Here is a 26,372-nt window from a genome sequence, read left to right as displayed (position 1 = left end):
ACCACCTAAATATTCCTAAGAATGGGATAGAAGAGGGCTCATCTCCGTTCTCCCAACTCCCCCCACTCCAACATGGATGGAGGACTGTACCATCAGAATTCAGCCAATGCCTCTGACTCCATCAGATTGTACCTGCTTTCAAGTTGCAAGAAGTACCCTCACACTCCCACCCCACCTCTAGTGCCCCCAAAACAATTCTCAACAGGTGACCACTCTTGCCACCTCTCCTTTGCCATCAAATCAAGTCAAAACTGGTCAATTTATTGAATGTAAATTTTATTGTGGTTTGGATTATGTAAGGCAGTGTAGTGAAGGCACTGCAGAAGTAACACAGGCTGAAAAACATGATAGGAAATGAGCAAGCTAAAAAACCTCTACAAAATATTTTTTTAAATGAATGCGTGCTGGACTAGACTAGGTACTACAACTATGATTTTTTTTAATCATTGCAGAAGCATTGAAATATTGATGGAAGTGGGGATTTGGGGGGTTAGAAAAGGCTTCATGGAGGAGGTGGCATTTATGCTGGGCCTTATAGGAAGGGTAGAATGTTGATAGATGAGACGGAGGGAAGAATGTATCAGAACGACTGACTCTAGAGAAAATTATGTAGAAGTACTGAAACAACAAGAGGGGCAAACAAACCCTCAGGGAGTGAAGCATCCCAACTGACAAAAATGCCTGAGAGGCCTGGGCTGCGACCAAAGTCTCAAGGCCTCAGATGGGGTCTTCCGTACCAATATTGGGAGGCACAGAACAACGGGCTTGTTTGTAAACCTAGCAGCAGCAGGAGGTTTCACATTGCAGTCAGGGGCCCAAAACTGGCTGTACTATGCCTGGATAGATTTTCTTATCCTTTTAGAGTGTGTGGTACTTATTCATTCTTCCTCTTGCCCACTGACTGCCTAAACGGTAGTTCATGCGCGCCCACATGCGCGTGTGTGAGTGTAGGTGTGTGTGGATGGGTGGGGGACCGAGGCTTTGTCTCCCACTGCAGCTTCTTCCACTTTTCCCTCTTGTGGCACACAGCTGGCTTCCAATGAACTGGAGCTCAGGCCCTTCCCATTGTCTAGGCCTCACTGAACTCGAGCTCTTGATTAAGCACCAAGGAAGCTTCCTCAACATGAAGGTAAAACCTACTGTGGGAGGTGACTTAGGTTAGGGCAGGACTACACTTTCCGGAGGTGGTGATGGTGGTGGTGATGGTGATGGTGATGGTGGTGGTGGTGGTGGTGGTTGTGCTGGTGGTTGTAGTAGTTGTGGTGGTGGTAAGGGCTGGGGATGTATAAGCAGGCTCTGGCTGCTGAATAAAATGCTGCAGGGTCATTTGTAGTGTTCAGTAAGGAGCTGGAATGTCAGGCTAGACCAGCTTGGCCTTGATCACCCCTCCTCCTTCCTCAACATGCTCTACAGAGGAGATATATTGGGCACCTGAAAGCAGCAAAGGCATCTGTAGGATATCCAGACTGTTGTTGTCCTGCTTGAATCTCACCCCCGGAAGCTCCAGAGATATTTTTTTGGCAAATATCCATATGATCTCTGGATAAGGCTGTCACCTCCCCCTGTCCAGCTGCTGGAGGTATATAGGTTATGTAGCTACTGATGCTACTTGGATCGGGAGGTATGGGGAACTTATCAGAAGAAAGGAAAAGTTAATTACTATTAATTTCTTTTTTTCAAAAGATTTGAATCTGAGATAAGACCTGGCATCTGACAGAAAATAAAAGGATGGAAAGCTGTCAGGATTTTCTGGAACTGGAGATTTAGAGCTCAGTAAGATCATCGCTGGAAATAACTTTAAGGCTGATGTGGCCTTGCTTGACTTTGGCAGTTGGACCACCCTTCTTACGCAGGTACAGAGACTTCAGATCACGGCAGTCACTGGGGTCAGCATCCAGAGTAACCTGCCCCAAGAACTGATCACAGAATTTTCTGCTGTTCCAGACCTGGAGAGAAAAGTTGAGAGAGTGAAGGTGAGCAACCCTCTGTGAGATTGGGCTTTTCCCAGTGGCATCTAGAACCTAATGCTAAGCTTGGAAAAGTTTGTTTAAAAACCAAAAGACAATCTCTCCTGATAACTCACTGGCTGAGGGGAAGATACCTGTAACAGTGATGAAAAGCCATCAAGCAGAGCTCAAGATCGTTATGAGATGCCTACCCAAACACACTGGTCAGAAGCATTAAGTCAGAAGAACAACCAGACTGTAGTGGTCCATCCTTACGTAGCAGGATCAGGGTCATCTGAACTGGTTTATGCTTTCCCTCATGGGATTTTACCATACCTGTGAGCATGAGGGCTTCTGCCCACAATGAAATAAATGGAAAAGAGGCTATTTAGGATGGAGATTAATAAGAAAGTCAGTGTCTATGACTGGTGGGACGTGTCTCTGAGTACAAAACAAATAAACAAAAAATCAGGTTAACGCTTGCTCTGTATCCTAGACATATGTGAGGCACTTGGGATAATCTAGTATTTGATACTGAATATGAGCCACCCTGGGGGTCCCTATTCACATTCTTACCTGCACTATAATAGGAATGTCAGTGGTCCTTCTGTAGAAAATGGCCTGTGTGTCAAAAATGGCATGAACAGTATTCTTTTGGACAGGAGAACGGACTTCTTCCTTTCCACACTTGATGATCAAATACGGGTTCACAGCTGGAACAAAGTGACATTTGTGTGTTTTTTTGTTTGTTTTTTCAAAAAAAAATTAAATATATCTTTATTGATTTCAGAGAGAGGAAGGGAGAAGGAGAGAGAGATAGAGATAGAGATAGAAACATCAACGATGAGAGAGTCATTGATCAGCTGCCTCCTGCACATCCTCTACTGGGGATCAAGCCCACAACCTGGGCATGTGCCCTGACTGGGAATTGAACTGTGATCTCCCGGATCCTAGGTTGATGCTCAACCGCTAAGCCACACCCATCAGGGCAGTGACATTTGTTTTTAAGACAATGATTAAATTTCTCTTTCCAGATAGTCAAGAAACTATTTCACTAAGTCCATTCTGGGATGTTGAGCATAATACCAGGGTACAGGAATGATTTAGCACTTTTGTTCCTGGTTCCCTTTTTCCCTACACTTTATAAAGGAATAATATAAAAATAAATATTATGTAGGCCTTGCACAAAGTTTACATTCCATTTTGCCATAGTTGAAAGCCATTCTGACTTGTCTAGACTGAAAATTCCATTGGAAAGAATCATTTGTGACCATCTTTTCTAATCACACATGCAAAAAATGATACTAAATTTTGTTTTCCCAGACACCCTTGCAGTTCTTACTTTCATTGGCATACTTCTTCTCCAGGCCCTCAGCACTGTGAACAGTGATCTGGGTAACTACCTTCGGGTAGCCACGAGCCAGGTTCCAGCAGGACATCTTGGGCATGTCCAGAGTCAGTTCCCTGGAATATCAAAAAGAAGACACATTATTGATGAAGAATGCCCTTTGATGAGGAGAGAGTCTTACCAAAGCAGACATTATTGTTAAAAAGCATGAAACGCTGAGTGACTTGGCCCATTCTTCCTCAGACATGGCTTACATTTTATGACTATGTTTTCCTTTCCCCTTGTTTTAAGGACCAGTAGATAAAGATCAAAGAAGTCAGGGTTGGGGTGAAAAGGTAGCTTTGTTGACTCAACACTCAGAACATAATAGAGGAACAGTGAGGAGGGCCAGCTGTCTAATAGAAGAGAGAGTTAGCCAGAGAACAGAAGATAAAATATAAGTGGAAAACCTTAGTGTATAGGCCTGTTCCTTATGAATAGCCAGTCAGAGATTTCAAGCTCAGATCACTCACTGGGGAATTTCTCATAACACCACTTTGAAGTATATTCCTACCACCATTATTTCATTTAAATCTAATTTGAACAAGTTGTCCCTTAGGAGGCAAAGCAGAGAACTGGAGTTTGCAGGGCTGGCTAAGGAAACTGAACCTGAGCTGGACAGGCACTTCAGAGAAGATTCTCAGGAGAAACTCGCTGGTGCGGCCATGCTGAAACATGGTTGGGACAAGCACATAGTTGCCTTTCTTCAGGTACTTGCTCAGAAACACGGTGCGGGTGTCAATATAGGTGGAAGTTCCAGCACGCTCTTGGATGTAGAGGTGGTGAAGGCGAAATTTGCGATTCATCTCCACCTGGAAATGAAATCAAATGAAATGCTCCATTCCACTCAGGTCATAGTTTTTGTGTAGGAAGATCCTAGATCCTCTGCTTTCTTTATCCCTGGACCTTTCTTAATTCCACTAACCCCAAGCCATCCTAATTTTTGCTCCATTTGTCATCATTCTCTCTTCTCCAAATGCCCATTCTTACCTTGAAGAGCTCGAAGCCAATGATGTAATTGTCAGGTCTTCCCATGCGGCGATATGTACGCAGATCCTTCTGTTGCAGTGACATGATGACCTTGTGCTCATCCTCAGGCACAGTGAAGATGTACTAAGGAAAAGAAACCACCAAGGAGCTTAGTTAGCACTTCCATTTCAGATAATCCAGCTCAAATTTCAGGGGGAAAAAACTCTACTTTGGAAAGCAGAGACTTGGGTTATTTTCTGGGCTTTGCCACTGACCACACAAATTGGATAATTTAGATAATTCATTGACTTGATAAGTGTAGATCATACTTGATTTTCTTTATGGCATTCAGCATGTATGAGAGAGATAACTTCATGCTTAGGCTTTTGATGCCAAAGGGACTATGCTTTGTTTTAAGAAGTTCTTGGTAAGATCTTGGGAGTTTTTGTTTTTATTATTGTCCTCTTGATTTTAAAAGCAGTATACAGAAAAATTCCAGAATATATAAGGACAAAGTATTCTTGCTTAACTTAACCTGACACTGCAGCATCCCCCTAGGCTAACTTCCTATTGCCAGGCAGATGTGTGGCTTGTGGAAGGGCTGGATCCACTTCCTTAAAAATTGATCTTTTGCTACCACTGTTTTAGGGAAGTCGCAGGCCTGTACTAGAGACTTTTCAAATACCATATGGGGAATCATGGTGTCACTGGGAAGTAAAACTGAAAGGCATCAGATTTTTATCTATCTATCATCTATCTATCTATCTATCTATCTATCTATCTATCATCTATCTATCATCTATCTATCTATCTATCTATCTATCTATCATCATCTATCTATCATCTATCTATCATCTATCTATCATCTATCTCTGTGGTTTTTTTCTCTCTTCCCCTCCCTCCCTCCTTCTTTCTCTCCCTCCCTTTAGCAAGAAACAGGAAACATATGCTGAATTATAGGCTCGCAAGGCCACCAAAGGTCAGTCTTGTGCAGACACTTAACAATGACGCCAAAAGGGCCATTTCTTCAGCTTGGTTTATGTGCTTGATACTTAAAACATTTCCAGGGTTGTAAACAGAAGTGTAGGGAGGAAGTAATAGGAGCTTTATTTTCTTTAGGGACAATAAAAATGGAAGGGATGGAGAAAAGCATGAGTTAAATAAATTATGCCACAAGCCTTAGTATCCTTCAAAATGCCTGCCAATGAAGTCCATACAAAGAAAATACACACCCATATAAGGCTTTAATACAGTCAGAATTCTTGTATTCTGTGGCTTAGCTCATCAGCACATTTGGGGATAAAACTATCAAGGTTATTTTAGATTCAGGCTCTGGATGTTTGGATTTTTTGCTTTGGAGTGTGCTTAGGCTTGAGCTTTAATGTGTCACCTGGAATAGCATTGTAATGCGAGATAGATGACAAGGTAGCCATTCAAATCCTGGGATAAATTACCTGGTACTATATTAGAAAAGTGAGACATTATGAAGCTCAAAAGAATAACCTTCATGAGGAGAACATGTATAGTAAATGTGCACCCAAGAGAACAATTGGGCAGGGGGAAAAAATGAAAATGAATTGAGAAAGTGTCTGGGAGAAGATCCTTCCTCTCCAATATGGGACCATCAGAAAGAAGTGGGAGTTGTCAAAGAGCCATACTAAGCAATATGGCCAGGAGAGGTAGCTAGAAGAGAGGGCTCAGATTTGTTAATGTTGCTAAGGTGCATTTATCCAGAGACATTCTACCATGCTTTACCAACATCTGGGCCAATCCCTAGGCATCTTGGTTGATGAATATTACACAATAGCCACAAATGGAAGAATTAATGTGAAAGGCAAGGTTCCCAATGCCTTGATAGCTTGGAGGCCAAAAGAAAAATTGATTCTGGTGGAGGGGGGAAATGGAAGACATCTGTAATATTTTCAACAATGAAATAAATTTTAAAAAAGAAGGAAAGATAATTGATTCAAACCTGAGGATTCTGCAGGAAGGTATCACGGTTGTTATAGCAGCCTCCTGAACGGTTCATCAGGGGATCATCATCCACAGTCCAGCATCCCACCACTGATTCTAGCTCCTTGCGGCCAAAAATGGGGTTGTTCACATTGCGGCAGACATTCAGTTCATGAAAGTTGCGGCAAAAGTCCTCCAGGCTCATCCTGAATGGAAGGAGTACAGAAAAGAAATGAAGATGGTACTTAATACCTACCCCTTTAGTTCCATGTAAAAACCACAATTCCCTTAGCACAGAAAACCTCTCCTCACCAAAACTCTCCATCATCAGACATAACAAGCTCCAGGTTCTTGCGATCTGCTGCAGTCAGTTGCTGCCACTCTTCAGAACTAAAAGCAAATGATCAAAAAAAGGATAATCCTTTATGTTTGCCATTGACTAGTTACAGCAAGCAGTATGCCAAAGAAACAGAATGCATGAAAATTGGGCCTGCTTTATCTCACTTCTGGCTGAGTTAAAGACCCATGCTTAGGAATAGCTGACAGATGTCACTGAGCATTGACAGCAGTTTGGGGGAATGGGGTTGGGAGGACTATAGGGCTTTTGAGATGTAGTAGTCAAAGTGGAATGGCACTCACATTTCACTCCAGGGGCCACTCCATTCCTGTCTTCCCAAGGGGTTCCTCAGGCGAATCATATACAGTTTCTCAGTACTGAAGACTTCCACAAGTCTTTCTCCAAGACGGATCTTCCGTATATCAGTCATGGTGTAGGTATGGCCCTTCAGTAAACCCCAATCAGTTTCAACTTCTTGTTCCTCCTGATTGGGAGACTGAGAGGAAGAAAGAAAGATACATAAGAGCACAAGAATTGGAGACCCAAGGCCTGGTTCCTCCTCTTCCTTGATCATTTTACCTCAGTATGATTGAAGCTAGTTCTCCCTATGCAGAGAGAAATTTGATCCAGACACTTAACTTAACACAAAGCAAATGAAGGAAAGAAAATAAAGAATTTAATATAACAATCACTTAAACAATTCATATTCAAACTACCTGTAGTACTGCACTAATATGAACAGTATTAAAATTTGGTGCAGCTGGTTTACTCCTTGGGCAAAAAGCTACAATCTCAACACCCAGGAACAGAGACAAAAGAGACAAAAGGGATAATTTAGTAGAAGCTATTTATTCATTTATTTAATCTTTATCCTATGGTATCTTTCCATTGATTTTTAGAGAGACTGGAAGAGGGAGAGAGAGAGAGAGAAACATCGATGTGAGAGAGACACATTGATTGGTTGCCTCCCGCACGTGCCCTGACCACAGCCAGGGATAGAACCTGCAACTGAGGTACCTGCCCTTGGCCAGAATTGAACCCAGGACCCTTCAGTCTGAGGGCTGACACTCTAACCACTGAGCCAAACTGGTTAGGGCTAGCAGAGTCTATTTACGTCAGCTCAAATGCTGCGTAAGCCCCCAGCAGGATGACTAAGACAAAAGGGTAAAAAGTTAAAGCTCCTCAGCGTATGCCAGGGATCAATGTGTATTGTTAGCTTTCTGAATCCCATAATAGCTTTTCATGAATCTCTACAGTAAGGGTGATATTACTAATAAAGTTTGTAGTCTCCACTGTCAGAGTGGGTGAAGAGTGGTTGTTTTTGGTAAATACAAACCTCAATGGAGCAACAGATCAGACCTCCTTTGGTAAATGTTTTGTATAGTTCTCTGAACAACTTGTACTTTTCCTCAACAAGCTCAGTGTATCTTCCCTTCTGCATGTCAACAGTTTCAGCCAATGTGCCAGTGAAGTCCACTATGATATCAGTGGTGGTCAAACCATCAAGGGCCTCATAACAGCCAAGTAGCCTGAGAACAAATATGCAAGGTTATCTTTGTAAAATTATTTTTCCAGGTTAAAGACATCTTGTCCCAAGAATTAAAACAGTTCTTTCTCAGCCAGCCTTTACCATCTGGCTTTTTTTCTAAGTGTGACATGAGAGTTATTTTGAGATTATAGTCAGAGATTTCTAAGCTTAGACTATGTTTGTTAAAGACAGTCCATGCAGAATGTTTTTTCTACAGGTAAATACTAGACAAGGAGAAAATTGTAGGCCATAATGCCATGTTATTTGCAGATTAGCAGCAGGAAGGGACACCTAGGACCAGGTAAGGAGTTAATAGAAACCAGAACATCTGATTTCTCTCTAACCTAGGATTTCTTAGGGACAATCCAAGGCTCAAAGCAGTGTCTTGGATCTGACTCAGATCTTACCCAATTTAAACTAAGGGGGTTAGGCTGGGAGAGAATGAACTCCCAGGGAAATATGTGGCCTTACTTTTCTCAAGTGCTAGTCAATCCCCACTCCTTACTTTGCATAAGCTTTTTCCAATAGAGCATTCCAAAACTCATTCATGGAGGTGGAGAAGGAGAAAACCAGATCTCCATTGATGGTGGGCAGCAAGTCATCAATCACCACCTCGGTCCATTCTCCAAAATGCCAGAAACGGAAGCGAAATATCCCAGCATATTTATCTAGTTTTCGAGGGTCCCATTCCTGTTCCTTATGGTTAGGAATTGTCTGGAAATATAAGAACATTCAATCAACTCTTATTCACCAGACTATATCCAAATATTGATATTAAAGCTGACTTCCAGCAAATTCATGTGGCAACAGGAATCACACTAAATACATCTGCTTTGGATCTAGATTGGGAAGTCCTAGGTAGGACATTTTTTTCCCCCACAACTGTTGCCTTCCCAGTTAAGTTTTGCTGAGGGTAATATTAACATGTCTGTCCTGAATACACAGAGGGTGACTGGAGGCAGCCAGCTAGGGGTTAAATTACTTCCCACAGATAATCTACAAACTTGATCATAAGAAACTGTCTATACAAATATACCCATGGTTGCATTTTTAACCAAATAAGCAAGGCATTTTTAAAATTCAATTTAATCAAAATACAAGGCCTTCTGTGGTTTCAGTTTTTTAAAGTCCATCCTTGAGATTTCATGTAGATTCTATAGAATATAGATTTTATTCACAACTTGAGTAAAGTCACATTTAGAAAACTCTCCATTTCTATACAATTACACATTAATCTACAAAATTATTTTTCTGAATAATTTGTCCCAAATCCAGTCAACACTTCATTTCCCCAAACTCTAACTAAATGCCAAAGAAATTTTTGTACGCTCAATGATTTGTTAGAACGTCTTCAAAGATCTATTTCCATTTTTATCACATTTTTGTTATTTCTGGCCCCTACTAGCTTTATATGCCAGTAGGTACAGAGATTATAAGTATGCAGAGATATTGGGTCAAAGCACTGCAAGTGATAAAAAGATCAACTAATATGTGTGACAAAGCATATAGAGTAAAATCTTAATGGTAGAATCTGGGTGAGTATACGGGTATTTCCTGTAAAATTCTTTCAATTTCCTGTATTTGTGAAAAAACTCACAATAAAATGGAGGAAAGTTACTTAGTTAATACTCTGATTTCAAGAATTAGACAATCTAGAAAATTATAAGCTGAGCTTTACTGAAATTATTACAGGAAACAAGAAAATGGAAAGTGAATGAGGTCCCATAGGAGGGGCAATACCTTTGTCCAGTGAGACTCCTGAACAGCCAAACAGGAGAATGCAGAGACCATTGGCTTGTGTCCCAGTCTCCCTTGGGTCAGCTGGTGGTTGCTGATGTTGCCCACAATCAAACGGGGGTCATCACAAATGTCCTGTGGATACAAAAATTGGTTCTAGGAGTCTAGGAAGTGTTTCCAAAGAGCCAATGTGAGCTGAGCTAGGAAGGATGGAAGATGTAGGGTTCAAAAGATAACTAGAACTTACACAAGTGAAACAAAAGGAAGTGTGGGGGCAATGAGGAAAAACACAAAGCAGTAGATCATCTAGACACAGAAAAAGGGTAATGTGGAGAAGTGGCAAGAGAAATGGAAGGAGAGGATGGAATGAAACAGGATGAGATGTGCTGGTCAGGGCTGTCAGACATAGCTATCACTGAGGTTTGGAAGAGTTTTCAGCACAGCAGTGAGGTTTTAGTGGACTAAGATTTAGCTCATTATGTTCTGATCCTATTTGTCAGGATGAGATTTTCTGAAGCACTTGTGCTTAGAAAGGTGATTAAATTTAGGAGACAGGGCCTGATGGAGGTGAACATAAATGCTTATCCCTATCTAGGAAAATTATTTAGGAGACCTTTTACATGAAGCCCTTTCCTAACATAAAGCAAAAGCAACAGTAGTCTCCATGGCAACTAGATCTTTACACATTTTTGGATAAATATAGATGGCAGCAGCACTAATAGCAGGTGGTAATAGACCATTCACAGGAGCATTTCAACAGACACTTTTCCCACAATGGATGTTCTGAGGAAAACTGGATAAAGTGGGGAGAGCATTTGTTTGAGGTGTATGTGTGTGTCTTCCCCAACATATCATTAGCAGTGCCATTTCCACTGCAAGTAGGAAAATGAGACCCAAATAACACAATTACAACAGAATGTAATGAAGACACAGTTGGGGCATTTTCAAAGTATAATCAGTGCCTAAAGGAAGGATCCCCAAAGTGAGCAGATTGAATAAGAGTGGTAATGCTCAAGTTGAAGCCTTAGGAACAACTAGATTTAGGCAGTTGGACAAAAGAAGGATATGAAAACATCATGGGTAGAAAAACAAGCATGGACAAAGGTATAGCTGCATACATGACACCATATAGTTGAAGACATGATTGTGTGGCTCAGAGGATCAGCACTTGCAGAGTTAAAAGTCAGGAAATGCTGATGAAGTCTTGAGAAGATAAAGAAAGCTTGCTGAAGGAGGTCATTGGCCAGTACCTTGACATTCTGCTTACAGGATGTCAGAAACAAATCCTAGTCTCAAATGGAAAGAAAACCTAGATATATATTCATTTAAAAATTATTAAAGAGAAACAGCTATATTTTTTTGGTTCTCAAACCCTTTTTAATGGACATAATTCTCCTTAATGAAGAGTCCGGTCTACAGAATGAAACATTCCATCTATTCTTTAAAAGCCAAAATAACTCTGGAAAGAAATAAGTATTCTGGGCAAGGACAAGTCCAAACTGAAGATTAATTGGGCATCCCTCTGCCAAAAGGAGATGGTTAGGTGGGTTGTCAGCTTTGGATTTTCTGTGTGTGTGTTTTTTAATGCATGTCTGATGTCTCATCATTACTTTTGTGTCTTAGGAAAGACTTCTACCTTACTAATTTTTTTGTGGCTTGGGAACTGCTTGTTTTTTCACTTATTGAACATGAAGCAAGTGTGTTAGATAAACTATATCTTGATATTCTTTCTCTTATTTTTCTTTGCCCCTTCTAAGATGGAACTAACAGTTTTTCCTTCCTGGGTTAGGTGTTACCATTTTATTTTGTACAAGATGTAAAGTTATGCAATGATTTCTTGGACCTAGATGATGCATACAACAATTTCCTAGCCTGGAAAAACAGTACAGTGAACACTGATATGTGAAAAAGTATATTTTAGATCATTAAGACATTATTTTTTAGTTTTATGTCGAATTATTAGTAATTAGGCTTACATTACAGTGTCTTCAATTTACAAAAGGCTTTCATTTCACAGCAGAGATCTAGGCTCAGTCAATATTTTTGTCATGCCAACTTCTATTCAAGACATGTGTGTGTGTGTGTGTGTATGTGTGTGTGTGTGTAAAGCTAAATATAATCATGGCAGAATATATATTTGGGCAAAAGCTCACCTTACTTTCCATTTCCCATTGTAAACTGGCCCATGACCCGATTTTACTTCACCATTTTTCATATATGAAGAATGGCTATTTAACAATGGGTTTTAAAACATAATAAGTTAACAGTCTACAGGCTATCAAAGCTGAAAGAAATAGTAGAGACTATCTAATCAACCTGTTTATTATACAAATGAGGAATCAGGATCAGAGAAGGGCAATAGCTTGCCCCTTCAATCATCCAGCAAGTTAGTAGACCTAGGATTGAAGGTTTAGGTTCTTCAAAACCATATACAGTTAGGGAAAGTTTTATGTCGAATTATTAGTAATTGGGCTTACATTACAGTGTCTTCAACCGAAGACCTCAGCTGATTCATCCTTTTTCCTTTAGGTTTATCAATGGACACCACATAAAGGGTAATATTTTGCAGCTTTTCAGGGACAGAGATGCAACTACCTTTTTCAGACAGCCATCCTTTTGTTTTATGCTTCCTTGCTTAACACAAGTAAAAGCTCTCCATTGTTCTGAAAGACTTGCTTAAATCATGTCTTAGCTTTTGGTTCCAGGCTAAACCTCATTAATAAGGTTTAAACTCCTCAATTTAATACCTTAAATATGAATAAATCCATTTTGTATGTCAGCACCACGATGTGAAACAGGAGCAAATCTTTATTAAGCCATATTTTCAACCTTTTTAAGGAAGCTAAAAACTAGAAAGCAGCTAAGGAGGTAGAAAGGATAAAGGGTAATGAGCCAATGCAAATCTAAAAGTGGTAGGGAATGGAGTTGTGGGAGAGGTCACAGCTCACATAGTCACATATTTGGGTGGCTTGGAAGGGAGGAAAGATTGCTGAGCCCCTAATGGCTCCCAGCTGTGTTGGCAGAGTTAACGTGATCCTTGAACTGGGCTGTTTGTCAAGGCAGAATAATTTCTTAGGGGGAAAACACACACAAGTAGGATGTCAAGAACTAAGAGTAAAGCCAGGAATGGTCCCTGCACATATCCATCCCTAAGCCAAAGCCTTCCAAAGAAAAGCAACTTTTCTAGGAAATAAGTTCTCTTAGCTGAGCACTGAGAGACCCTCCCATTGTCCTCACATCATCTCCCTTGCCAGATAACTCTGGGAGGGGGAGGGAGGCATGCAATTATAATTCTTGGAGCCCTGCACATGTCACTCTACATGGCTCCCTTTGCACCTCCCACATCCACATCTCTAGAAAATTTTTTAACACAGGTAAAATTTGATGGGAATAAACATTGAGGTCCAGGGTAAACCTCAAGAACCAGACTAAAATAAAAGCTGCCTAGAAAACCAGGAATCAGAAGAGTGGAGACACTTTTAAAAGTACTATGGGCAGTCAGACAGTACTAGGGGGATGGTGGCATGGATAACTACAAGTGAGGCTGACCCAGCAATTGGTATATTATTACTAACTCCAGGGCTGTAAGTAGTCCCAGAAGGTTCAGGGTTGCTATTCAGGACCTGTGGGCTTTGTGAGCTAGTCCAAGGTTCCAATTATCTTATTCTTAAAATATTGAATCATCTATAGACAAGACATTGATAGATGAACTTAGGTGCAGAAACGAAAGTTGAATCAGTCTCTCAAGGATACCATTTTACCTTCTGAGAAGTTTTGCTTCTGCATGAAGATATCATCATCAGTGCAACTTTCTCTCCCTTTCTAACCCTTGAAAGGAAAATTGAATATGGAACCCAAGAATAAGGTCTTAAGTTCAACTTCCACTTCCAACCTAGACAATCAAGTCACAACATAATATATTTTTATTTGAGTCATCAAAATTCTATTAGGAGACTTTAGATATAAATCCTAAACTACTTTATTGGGAAGAGTTTATGTATTCATGCAATGGAATATTGTTCAGCAGTATACTGACACATGTTACAATATGGATGACCTTTGAAAACATTGCTCTAAGCAGAAGTCAGCTACTTTTATGATTCTATTTTAAGTGACATGTCCAGAACAGGTAATTTTTATGGTATATAAATTTCATTTTAATAAAGCTTTTAAAGTTTTTTTAAAAACAGAATTTAAAATAAATAAGATATATGGAAAGAGTATGGGTCTGTTCAACTGTCTTCAAGTGTGAAAAGTGGAAAATACTTAGGACTACTCAGGTGGTGGGTGACATGATCTGTGGGAAGAAAAATAAATTTATGAACAGTTGAGGCCAAAACTACTGTGAAGAGAAAAGATGTGTTACACTCAGCTGGGTATTGGCAATTTCCATTAGCACAAAGAGAGAAGTGTTTCCCCCTTTACCATTCCCTCACATGCAATTTATCACCGAGGCCTGTGTCCTGTTTCTAATGTCTCCTTCCCCTCATCAACCTTTCTCTTCCATTCCTATCATCCTCACTTAATCCAGAACCTCACCACCCTCCTCCCATCCAATGTAGTGAAATTGCCCCTGGGGAAGGTATTACCTAGTGGAAGACGTGGTCAAGAGCAATGGTAGTGAAAGCTGAACTCAAAATTTGACCAGGAGAGCTGACAGAAAATCTTGTACAGGTGCCCTTTCTTTTCCCACAGCTGGATATGAAAATCCCCATGAGGCCTTGCTCCATTTTAGTTTGAGATTAGATGCCTTTCTCTAAGACACTATTGTAGCTGAGTATGAGTCATCCAGGAAAAAAGCCAGAGAGTTGTAAGAGGGGAGAGTGGCTGGAGGAAGCTGGAGAAGAGATTTTCCATGAGAATGTGGTGGCCAGATTTCAGAATAAAAATCTTACCTTCAATCTTATGATCACACTGTAACTCAGTAAAACTCAGCTCTTAGAATTTACTAAGACTTTATATGTTGAGGACCCAGGAGGACAGGAAAGTCCAGGAGTATATGTCTCAAGCAATATACCTGTGTACCCAGTAAGCTAGGGCCATGGGGCCACTGGAGGAATTAAGGCACAGTATTTTCCTCTGGAAGGTATGAGCATTAAATAATTGCAAAACACTCTATCAAAAGTGGCTTCTTAGTACATAGCAAAGAAGCTGCAAGTTGGAATAAGGGGAACTCAATCCTGCTCTAGGATGGTGAGTCTTGACTTGTGTTAGTTGGTTTAACTGGCAGTGGTGATTATAGGCATGAGGGTTTATAAAGGCAGAGGCTTTTCAACATGGGAGAGGAAAGAGAGAGAAAATATGAGGTTAATCATGCTTTTTCCATTTTAGAGACTTCCAAATAGCCCCGGTTGAGTATGAGGCTATGTGACATGCCAAGGGACAAGAAGTCTGTAAACTTCTCTGCAAACCAGGATTTCAACCTTGCCAATGAGGCGGGTGAGGCCAATGACCCATCTGGTCTTCCTGAGCCAATTCAGAGAGGCCCACGGCTGTCTCTAGGCTTTCCTGATGGGAGGCCAGAGAACTTTGACGTGGTTCTTGACCACAGGCTTGGCCTCCACACTGACTGAAAAGGAATACAAAACTTTGAGGAGACTCAGATGGTGGTCCAGAATCTTGTTTTTCCTCTACTTTCCACAAGAGGCTCCCTCCCCAACCACTTCAATCCACAATGATCTCTCCTTTTTCAGAACCTTACATGATTTATGGTTTGTGTGTTTGAAAATAGCATTTCTTATATCTGACATTAATTTATTATTTAACTCTTTGATAGCTCAATATCTGTCTCTTCAACTAGAATGAAAGTGCCTCACCCCAAGCCATGTCTGTATCTTGCACAGAAACTGGCATAAAATGTTTTTCAAGTGTTTCTCCCTTTAGGCGTAATTAAGACTAAGATCACTGTATGCTCTCAAAAGGGAAAGTATGGATCAATTAATGATGTACAGCATCAGAACAGTGAGGAGAACTGATTGGAGAACTACATATTTTAGCAAAAGAGACACATACAACTCTATGTCCCTAAAACGGCAGCATGGTGAAAACTAATGTGGGCTTTGCAGTCAAAACTGGATTCAAATCCTAGCATCTTAACAGTCTCAACCTGGACAAATTCTTATCTTATCTCTGAGACCCAGTTTCCTCATGCATAGTATCAACTTTCATTTTTTTAGGCCAGGAAAAAGTGATATCAAAATGATTTTTAAGATACCTAACTTGCTAAGCCGTAGCAAACAGGATGAAATAAAAAATGTATAGGAAACTCCAAGCACAGTATCTGGGCCCATAGTAGGCATGCCATAAATGCTGATTCTTTTTCTGCCCATCCCCATTTACCTTCCCTTTCTGACATTCCCTCACCCTGGAAGAGGTATTGCTTGCCTCAGAGGCAGGATGGACTATTGCCACAGTTATTAAGTTTCTTCCTTCCCTGCTAATCCACCTAGGATTCAATCCACAGAATTTTGAATATGAAGGGAAAGGACAAAGGACTGAGCCAAGATAGAGGAAGTGTGCATCAAAAGACTGGCCAGTACAGGAAGCACTGTTTGCTTGGTTCACATCTGAGGAATGGCTTCATGTTGGCTTGCAATTTTGCCGCCCATTGGATCTCCTCCCACCTCCTCCAGGAATCATTCATTCTTTCAATTATCAATCATCAATCATTCCTTCTTTCTTCTCTGTTTTCCACCTCTTCTCCTTTACCATTTTCCTGTTTAGACTATGAATATGTTCAAGTTTGTTCTATTTATTAACCACCTCCCAAAAAAACCTCCCTCAATTTCCTGCTTCCTTTTCAGCTACTTCTGCCTTACTAATCTCCTTTCTTTTATATCCAAGCATCAAAAAAGAATAGTGCTCCTCATTATCACCATCCATTCATAACAGTGGCTGCAGACAGTATACCTCTATATTCCTGATGCATTTCTGGAAAAAATCTTACCTCTCTGCATACTCAATTAATGGCTTGTGAATTCTACTCACGTTTCCCAGATTTTATTGCAGGTCAATGATCTGCAGGGATGTCAAAAACTGGAGGCACATAAAATCAGGAGGAGTATAATCTTCCTTCTGATGGGGAGACTTCTCCAGGTCTCATATTCTCAATGGCTATCATACTTTACAGGCAAAAACTGAGACATAGACCTAGAGGGTATTATGCTCAGTGAGATAAGTCAGTCAGAAAGAGACAAATACCATATGATTTCACTTATATGTGGAATCTAAAGGACAAAATAAATGAACAAAGAAAATTAAAACAGATTCATAGACACAGAAAGTGGACTGGTGGTTGTCAGAGGGAGGGAGATTGGGGGACTAGGAGAAAAGGGTGAAGGGATTAAGAAATACAGATTGGTAGTTACAAAATAGTCACAAAGATGTAAAGTAAAGCATAGGAAATATAGTCAATAAAATTGCGATAACTATGTATGGTCCCACTTGGTACTGGAAATATTGAGGGGAACACTATGTAAAGTATATAATTGTCTAATCACTAAGCTGTACACTTGAAACCAATACAAAATAATATATAAAGTGAACTGTAATTGAAAAATAAATTTAAAAAGAGAGATATCTTTTGAATCACATAGAAAACAAGAGCCTTAGAGTGATTGATGTATCTTGGCACCACCTGGTGGCACCCTACATGAACTGAAGTAGCTCTTGTAAGAACTCCATTTAGTTTAAGCTGTGGAAATTGCAACTAAAAAGTGATAGCTTGCTTATTGAAGAAGGCAAACCTTAAGTTGCTAACTGAAGTGGTTCAATGATAGTTCCCCAAAAGGTATGTCATTAAATAGAATCAGAAAATCTTCAGGATACTGCGAAGATCCAAGAATTTGCATTTCATAACAGTCCTCTGTGGCCTATATTCCTGGTCATACACTTTGGGAAATAACTCAGGTATTATATCCTTCTATCCAGTCGATACCCTTTAGATATAGAAAGGTTGTCATTTATTCTCCAGGCTCCATCATCCTATCATTTTATGTATTGAGCTCCCAGTCCTGTAGGGCTTGTGAAGGCATAAAAAGACTTGCTTTAGAGACAACATACAGACGTTCCACAAAGAACCATGGTAACTTTTAATAGTTGGTGAAAGAGCTGCAGTGATACTTGAATTCCACTTTGCTAATTTTGAAAAGAAACAGATGATGGTATCCAAACAACAGCAAACAAGCCTCCCTCCCCCAATGCAAACTCTATCTTCTCCCTATAGAGTTCATTGAATTTATGCTCAGCATATAAAGGGCTTTTCTTCTCACTGGTCTGGGATTATCATAAAGTTGCTGTGATAGTCAACTCAGTAAAGTGTACAGTTGTTTTCTGAGTCACCATGTTTATTCAAATGAACTTCCAAAGAAAACAAGCACGGTATATTTCTTTTTTGTTCTTTTAAAATTACTAAACCTGATAAAATTTGACTGAAGTTCAGGAGTCCTCAAGCTATAGTCAGAAACACAGATTCTTAAAACCTCCCATTTCAAAGTTGTCTCCTAAATTGGTCTACATGCAGTAGACTATGTGAGTGAAAGAGTGAACCAAGTATTTATAATGAAATAAAGAGGGAGACAGAAATTGCAAAAAGAAACTTACCTGGGGACGTTTCCACACCACCTTCCCAGGAAGCAGTCGGTTGTAGAAAAGTGAATCATTCTCAGGCAAAAAGGTTGGATCACAGAAAAGTATACCATCTTTGATGCACTCCTGTTTCAGCTCCTGGTACTTCTGGTTTTTAAAGAGCTTCAGAGGAGGGCCCATAGTGTTGAACTATGTCTAGAATGAGAAGAAAAAAATGTTATTAGAGGAAGTTCTCAAGTCTTTTAAAGATTACCTGATTAGACAAATAGTAGTCATCCCAGTGACTTATTCTGGAAGCTAGGCACTTCAAGTTAGGCTTTAATCGAAAAATCACCATGGGGGGGACAGGTTCTGCAAGTAATTAATTTAAGGCTTTGTGTAAGGCACTTAAGCCATTCTGGGGCCTTGGTTTTTTATCTGACAAGCAAGGAAATATGGGCCTTAATAATATTATTGGAAAATTAGATAATAAGTGTTAAGAATGCTAAATGTGAGTCACTATAATTTAAAGGGCAATCTCATATTTTATACTGACAAGAAGGAGTTCAAGGCAAAGAACAATTTTAAATTTGTGATGAAGATAAAAGTCAGTTTACTATATTCGGAATAAGTTGATGCCCTGAAGAGCCACACACTTTGTGCTTGAGGGGAGAAGCAACCCCTTTTACTTCTAACAAGTCCTTTTACACAGTTCCTTCCCTTTTATCATTAAAGAGCTTTGCATTTTTATTACTGACCAGAAAGGCTAATGCAAGAAACAGAGTGCAGGAGATAGCCTCCAAAGACAAGGAAAGGTAGAAAGATTTTATATGTCTTTCTTCTTCAAAGTCTAATGTGCAATCATTTGCCCTTGATAAAAGGCAGACTCCGAAATTCAATTACACTGATTTGGTGGACTATAGATCCTTATCCTATGGCAATACCGTGTTGCTTTATATTCTTAAAAAAAACAAACAAAAAACAAAAAACAAAAAAACAAACCTCACATGACCAAAAAGAGAATGGATATAGTGGTTCTTTAGGCAATGTGTATTGGAGTGCCCCACACTCAAATGCCCCAAACAACTGTTTTTTATGAGGATAAGTTGAAAGGAAAATTTGATTTTAAATAGCTTTGGGGTGATAATAGAGTTTTCAATGTCTTTGCTTGATCACAAAGAAAGATTTGTAATGATTTTACTGATCTTCTCATGGCATTCAATGGTAGATAAGAGGGGGTCTGGGAAATTTACATGGCACCAAATATTTTTAAAATATATTTTAAAGATAACTGTATTCTATGATTGCATGAGAGTTGAAAATAAAAATTCTAAGTTTAGAGTATCTGCTATAAAATGAGTGAGGTTTGGAAAAAAGGCTAATTATCACTTTAAAGAGTATCTGTGTAGATAATACAGATCAAAACCCAGTTAATAAAGTGGCAGTTTCAATTTTATAAAAGAGTATAATATTAATCAGACCTCTTTACTATCTTATTTCATGTCATTTCCATATTATATTGAAATGCTTTATTGGTAAAGAAGTCTCCCTATTTGAAAACTGTAAAAAAATTGTAATTTAATGTTCTTTGCAACTTACAATATATATAAACAAGTTTACCACTTTCCTAGATCCAAAGAATAAGAAGCTGGAAATAACCAGTTTTTCCATAGTCTTACTAACAATTGTTTTTTTCAAACTGAAGGCTATGGGACACTGCAAAATACCAAAATGCCTTCAGTTATCAGATTTCAGTCTGCTCAGTAATCATTTTCCATTAAACAGCATCAGAGCCAATCTGAATGTTTGCCTAGGCTCTTTTGTGGAGCCTGTTAAAAATGGACCCCAATTTTTGCATGTGTTCAAACTTAAAACAAACACTACTGTGCCTCTTACTTTCCCTGGAAGGTTTTGGTGGATTGCCAGAGGCTGAGGACTATAAATGGGGGATAGTCTGGGGCGATTAGAATATTTAGTTTGCCACAACCTCCTAGCCCCTAATCATTTTGGATAAATGAGTATTTCCTGTTCTTAGGAAGGCCCTCTGCCCCATCAGTCTCCCTTCTTACTCAGTCAAATGACTATGCAAGGAGGAACCTGCAAAGGGGATCCCTCTTATAAAAAGAGGGTCTGTCTACAGACTGAAGCAGTATCAGTTGCAAAGAAAATCAGGTTTGATTTTAAAAACCAGTATGATCCCAGTAGGCTCTTTCAGAGGCAGAATGTACAGCTGGTGTGAATAAAGCAAGCCTTTATACCTGCATTTGGGGGCTCACAGTAAGTAAGGAATAGCAGCTATCAGCCTAAACTTTGACAGATTTCCATTAGAGTACAACTCTAGTCCCATGTCGCATTTGACTTGCAGAGTAGAACTGTCCCCTATTGTGACTAGGTATTAGGACAATTATGTTCCATTTGCTGTGACCTTGGTTTCTTTGTGCTTCAATTTTCACTTTAGGAGATTAGGATTATCTATCCTGCCCCTCTTACACCATGGCTGTACCTAATGAGATGGTTAGTTTAAAAGTATTTTGAATAAGTAAAAAAGGCTCCATAAAAGCAAGATATACATTGTAAGCCATCTTATTGCCTGGCACAAAGCTGGGCACACAACCATTGTTCAGGAAATAGTTTTTGAATGGATAAATGTCTTACGTAGAAAATTCACATTTATATGCCAAGTCATTGTTTGAAATATACATTTAAGTTGACGAACTTTTCATGGCAGCCAGGTTTAGTAGATATTATCTGTACCCTTCATTTTGTAGCTGCAGAAATGGTAGCTCAGAGAAAGGGCAGCTAGAAACTTGCAAAGCCAACTCAAACTCGGATCTGTGTAATGCCAGATTTAGTGTGCGGCTTTCCAGCACACCACACTGCTTCTTTTGGTCACTGCCTGTTTTGAAGAAGGGATTTTTTTTTTTTTTTAGCTCAAATAAGGAAAACCCTCCAAAGCAAACATAATACCTAATTTTGAGGCATTCTGCCTAGAATTTATTGTCATGGTGGATATTAAAAAGGTTCTTATTTTCATGGTTTGATGATCATGGGAGAATCCGAACCCTTTACATTGGAGGGTTAATCAATTAATCCTCAGAAAACTTTTGAAAACCCAGAAATTTGTAAGTTAGGTTTGTCATAAACAACTTGCCCTGTCAGAGAGTAGGAGAGTGAAGAAAGGAATGTTCCTTCTTTGCTATCTTGCTACACCCAACTGTGAAGAAGAGAGAGCCTTTAGGTTAATAACCACATATTAAGAGTCAGTAAACAGAAACAAATCTAGGGATTTAAGTATCAGCCTAAAAGAGCCTCTAGCTAACAAATAAAGGAACATGCACATCTAAGCAGAGGGACAACTGTGTCCTGAGACAAGTATCATGGGTGATTGGATGAAGCCGAATGTGGGGTTTTGCACTGAGATAAAGGTCTTAAGCAATAGCAGTCTAGAGATAGAGCACGAAGAAGGCAGGGTGGATCAAGGCAAGTGGGAGGGGTGAAAGCAGAGTATGGAAAGTTGAGAATTGCCAGGGGAAGTTGAGGGAGCCTGCCACGTAGAGCACAAGGCTGCAGTTAGGATAGGAAGCTTTTCCTACTCACTGGACTGGAAAGCTTAGGGAGCTGGGTAAACTCTTAAGAGGAAAATCATTTGTTCTTTACCTGAGGGTTAGTCTTAGAGTAGAAACCAGATTTTGTTCCAAAAAGTGAAATCTGACTCAGTTTATTAAAGAGAATTATTAACTGATAGAGGAAATCCAGTCTGTGGTTTATAAACTTTTGTTGATTGGGGTGAGTGGTAAGGTAAAGGAAGGAATTTTAGGGGGAGAGAGTATGGCTTCTGGGGTGTTATTCCTTGCTAGATTTTCTTTTTCCCCAGTTTTGCCCTTTGTGCTGTACTTGGGACAAAATCAGAGGTAAAAGCAATTAAGTGTTTTTGCAGGGCAATCTGAATACAGAAGACCTAACTCTCCCCTGGTGCGAAGTAGGGGTCACTTTAGCCACAATCAACAGTTCCTCTCTTCACACCTGGGGGAGGTGCATTGCAAGAAATGGGGCTTGGAGAAGGAGAAGTAATAACAATTCAGCATCTACATGTTACACAGAGAATAGAACTTTCCATGTCTACACAAGCAGTCTTAGCCCACATCTATGGGCAGGCATCTACCAGGAGACAAATGGCTGTTCAGATTCAAATTGCTAGCCAGATATTCTGAGGTCTGAAAGGGACTATAAAAGTCCTCTGATCCAGCCTTATTTAGGACACATCAATTCTGCTTGGAGAGAAGACTCTGTACAAAGACACTCAAAGAAAAAAAGAGCACTCGATTACCTTTAATTCCATTGTCGAAGAACTCTATCAACAAATATAAAGCAATTCAGAATCATAAAAACAACACAGGTAGTCAGGAGATCCAGAATCAAGTCCTAAATACCACCATTTAGTGTAGACAACATCTCTGTCCCTCAGTTTCCCCATAAGTACAATGGGAATATATACGATGGCTGCCCCATACACCTCACGGTGTTATTGGGAAAATATAATGAAATTAAGTACATGAAAATACTTTTTAAATGTTAAGGATAATCAATGCAAGACAATAGCATTAAGAAACATTCTTTTTTAGCAAATTAAATCTCTTTTCGGCCCTTAGTGAAAAATGAGATTTGATCACATGCTTTAAATAAGATATTCAAGGACATTTAAAAGACCAATATAAAATGGCTCCTCCACCATTCAATACCTCCTCTTTTTTCAACTTTTCCTTTTTGGTTGACTTGCCCCTCTTAGATGAATAAACTCATCCTATAAGTCTAATTTTATAGCCTTTTGAGAATCTAATCCCAATCTTTATAGAATTATGCTGGAAGAACTCTTAGAAATCACTTAACCCAAATCTTTGCTTTGATAGGAAGGTAAAGGGGCTTGCTCAAGGTTACATATTTAATGGCAGAGCTAGCGCTAAAACCAGAACCTCCTGACACTTTTAAAATTGGAGGGAGGTAAGCATGCAAACAGAAAACCTCAAAACATGGCTTTGGAAAATTCTAATTGTCTGCTTCTTACAAGAATGCACTTAAGAGTTTTGTTTTTGAATTGCAAGTTGTCAGAAGGTGAGATGATTTCAAATCAAGACTCATCAAAGAAACACTGTTTTGGGGTCACAAAGGGGCTTTTTCTGCTTTTAATTTAGGAACTGAAAACACCCAAGCATGCAGAAAGCCTGCTTTTTAACTTATTCCTGACTACACAAGTGTTTTTAGAGTTTCCCTAGCCTGCTAGGAATTCTAAGGATAAATAAAGAATGCTATTCAAACCCAAAGTATTCATACACACGCACATGTGCAAACACATGTATATGCATGCAAACTACTAGAGGAATGAAAGAGTTAATTAGCAGCCCCCAAGGAACCTTTTTTAAAAATTCCTTTAGACTGTAAAATGTTCTTAATTCCACGTAAACATTTTTAAGTGAGACATTAGCCAAATTTCAATAAAACATTAGTACAAACTAGGATGCTTTATCCTGAAGCTAGAAGTGACTGTCAGGATGGCAGAATTTGTTTAATTTTCCTGTGTGCTTTTCACCAAACTTCAAACTCCAAATCCTCAGAACCAATTTTCAATTGCAATACTCTGATCTTTTCTCGGCCCTCCCCGAGCCCACTCTGGTCAAGTAGCCTGGTTAAGCCCCTAGAACACCAGTGACAGTGTTGTGGGTGGGTTGGGGCAGGGGAGGATAGAACTACAACTGCAAAACAAAATTTAAACCAAAACAAGAATAAGAGAAGAACAAAACCAGGCTGGCAAGGGGCTGAAAATAAAATAGCCAAGATCAACCTGTCACCAGGACAGGAGGATTCCTGGCTGTGCAAAGAGGACAGCCTCTGCTGCCACTCCCTCCGGTGCAACAGTGCACAGACCCTGCACCCCACTTCCAGGGCTTAAAGGCCTTTTGTACACAGTGTGGTTCCAAGATTATGCCTGCTTTTCAATAATTTGCCCACAGCTGTGGTTCAGACAAAGCTAAAATAAGCCTTGACAGTCAGCCTGGGTTCTCCCTCTCACTTGCCTAAGGAAGGTTTGTCCTTTCTTACCAGGGATTTCAGGGAAGAGAAGACAAAAAAGACCAGATATCATCAGAAAAATTTCATTGCCAGACAACCACAGTCACCCCACACACACCCAAAAATAACCAATCCAAAAATTCCATTAGTTTGGAAGTTTCCAAACTGCTATTACACATGCACATTTGATCCAAACAAACCATAAAATTATAGGTGTGAATTTCGATTAACTATAAAGTTCAATTTTCTTTACCTCTTTTATACACCAATTTATCCAGCAAACAAAATTCCAGGATAAGTTTGTGAATGCCCTCTCTACTCACCTGAGTTATCCCAGTTGCTGCCGCTGCTGCTGCTGCTGCTGCTGCTGCTGCCGCTGCTGCCACTGCCGCCGCCGCTGCTGCTCTTGTCCAGGTAACCCCTAGAAAGTCTGTTCAGTCAGTGCGGCTGAACAAAGATTCTGGCTTTCTTAACCTGAAAACTATTTGGGCTGTACCAAGCTCTGCTCACAGGGGGAGGTGACTCGCAGAAGAAACTTCAGGAGATTTTGCCCCGCCTAGCAGTCAGAAACTGATCCTGAGTCATGAGGAAAATCTGGAAAGCACCCCTGCCAGATGTGCAGATGGGATGCCCACTCCAGATCCACTCACCAACAAATTGGAAAACCCAGGAAGCCACATTTGAAATCTTTTTCCCTTCCATGGAGAAATGGGACTTTCAAGAGAGCTCTGATAGATTTCTGACTTTGCTGTCCCAGGGTTTACAGTGCAGACAAAGACATTACTTGAAAGGCGACATGGCAAGAAAAATCTTGAAGTGGTGGGAAAGTTCTTACGGGCTAGTGTGCAGACACGGCCCTTATACATGGATCTATGATAGTGATGAAGACCTCAGCAAACGAGTGGGAGTGAAAGAGGAGGTAATGGAGCACAGGGAAGAAAAGGTTGCTTTGTAAAGTAACAGGTTACATTTGGCTAAGTGCAGAGAGAAAGGAGCATTAAGAGGGAGGTGAATGGAGTTTGATGCCATAGCAGTTGTAAGAAACTTAATTTCTAGCAACGGAGCTGTGTAGATTCTGCTTGGTAATGTTGGGTGACAAGCACAGCAAATAACTGTTTGCTCTGAAAGGCTTCAGCAAGATACTCAGACCACTGTAAAATACTATGCTGTACCCCAGTCAAGGTCCTGTTTCCTGAGACATTCACTGAGACACAATTCCAGGAACACAATTCGCAAGTTGTTTTGTTTTAGTTTTCACATCTCTTTTAATTTCCGTCTCATTCCCCAGCTCTCCCAACCAAAGTGGTGTTAACCTTTTGACCTGAAACTACTACCCCATCTGCACCAATTCTTCTTTTGCCTTTTGGGAGGGAGGAAGGGAGGGAGGGAGGGAGGGAGGGAGGGAGGGAGGGAGGGAGGGAGGGAGGGAGGGAGGGAGGGAGGGAGGAGAATGAATGCATAAGTGAGTAAGGCCAGGCCTAAAAAGAAAGGAAATGTGCTCTCCCTAGTCACTGGCCCCATACCAATATTTCTATGAAACATCTGAGCAGTTCTATAACTGTGGTCTGTGAGAACTCCCCCTTGACTTTTCCCCATAGCTCCCTGTGTGGCTTCTCTCCCTCTACCCTAAGATGGAAATTGAGCTACCGGTAGGTGGCAACATAAAATGCCAGAGTCCCAGAGAATTAGGGCTTTAAATATTGGCACCCAATTTGGTTCCTGAGTGACAGATTTCTGAAGCCAGTATCCCCCATGTTGTGGCATTTTGGCTTTGAAAACAAGGGTAAGTGTCTTGTCTGGGCTCATCTTTTTCAATCATTTTTTCCATCTCCAAATTTCCTAAAAAATGTATCTTTATTGTTGAAAGTATTATAGATGACCCCTTTT

The 26,372-nt window shown here is 40.1% G+C and overlaps 1 protein-coding gene across 1 annotated transcript; it reads right to left on the bottom strand.

The window, feature by feature from the left end:
• Nucleotides 1-259: 259 nt before the first annotated feature.
• On the bottom strand, nt 260-24,979 carry CAPN6 (calpain 6). The gene is made up of 13 exons (XM_081125782.1): nt 24,809-24,979; nt 18,459-18,638; nt 9,861-9,992; nt 8,626-8,834; nt 7,929-8,121; nt 6,895-7,088; nt 6,568-6,645; nt 6,275-6,461; nt 4,324-4,446; nt 3,943-4,145; nt 3,289-3,410; nt 2,523-2,659; nt 260-1,946 (listed from the first exon to the last, which is right to left on the bottom strand). Exons 2-13 carry the CDS (start codon nt 18,621-18,623, stop codon nt 1,764-1,766), a joined length of 1,926 nt encoding a protein of 641 aa, XP_080981908.1. The 5' UTR covers nt 18,624-18,638; nt 24,809-24,979; the 3' UTR covers nt 260-1,763.
• Between the last annotated feature and the right edge of the window lie 1,393 nt (nt 24,980-26,372).

This window comes from Miniopterus schreibersii, assembly GCF_964146895.1.
Source record: "Miniopterus schreibersii genome assembly, chromosome: X".
Taxonomy (NCBI): Eukaryota; Metazoa; Chordata; class Mammalia; order Chiroptera; family Miniopteridae; genus Miniopterus; species Miniopterus schreibersii.
Note: the sequence above shows the minus strand (reverse complement) of the source record. Positions and strands in the feature narration are given on the sequence as shown.

Bases quoted from the DNA above. Each gene is read 5' to 3' on its own strand.
- CAPN6 (XM_081125782.1), bottom strand. From the start codon at position 18,623: ATGGGCCCTCCTCTGAAGCTCTTTAAAAACCAGAAGTACCAGGAGCTG. The intron at 7,089-7,928 runs GTTTGTATTTAC...TCTTCCTCTCAG, and splicing joins TGATCTGTTGCTCCATTGAG to TCTCCCAATCAGGAGGAACA. The intron at 6,462-6,567 runs GTGAGGAGAGGT...CCTTCCATTCAG, and splicing joins TCTGATGATGGAGAGTTTTG to GATGAGCCTGGAGGACTTTT.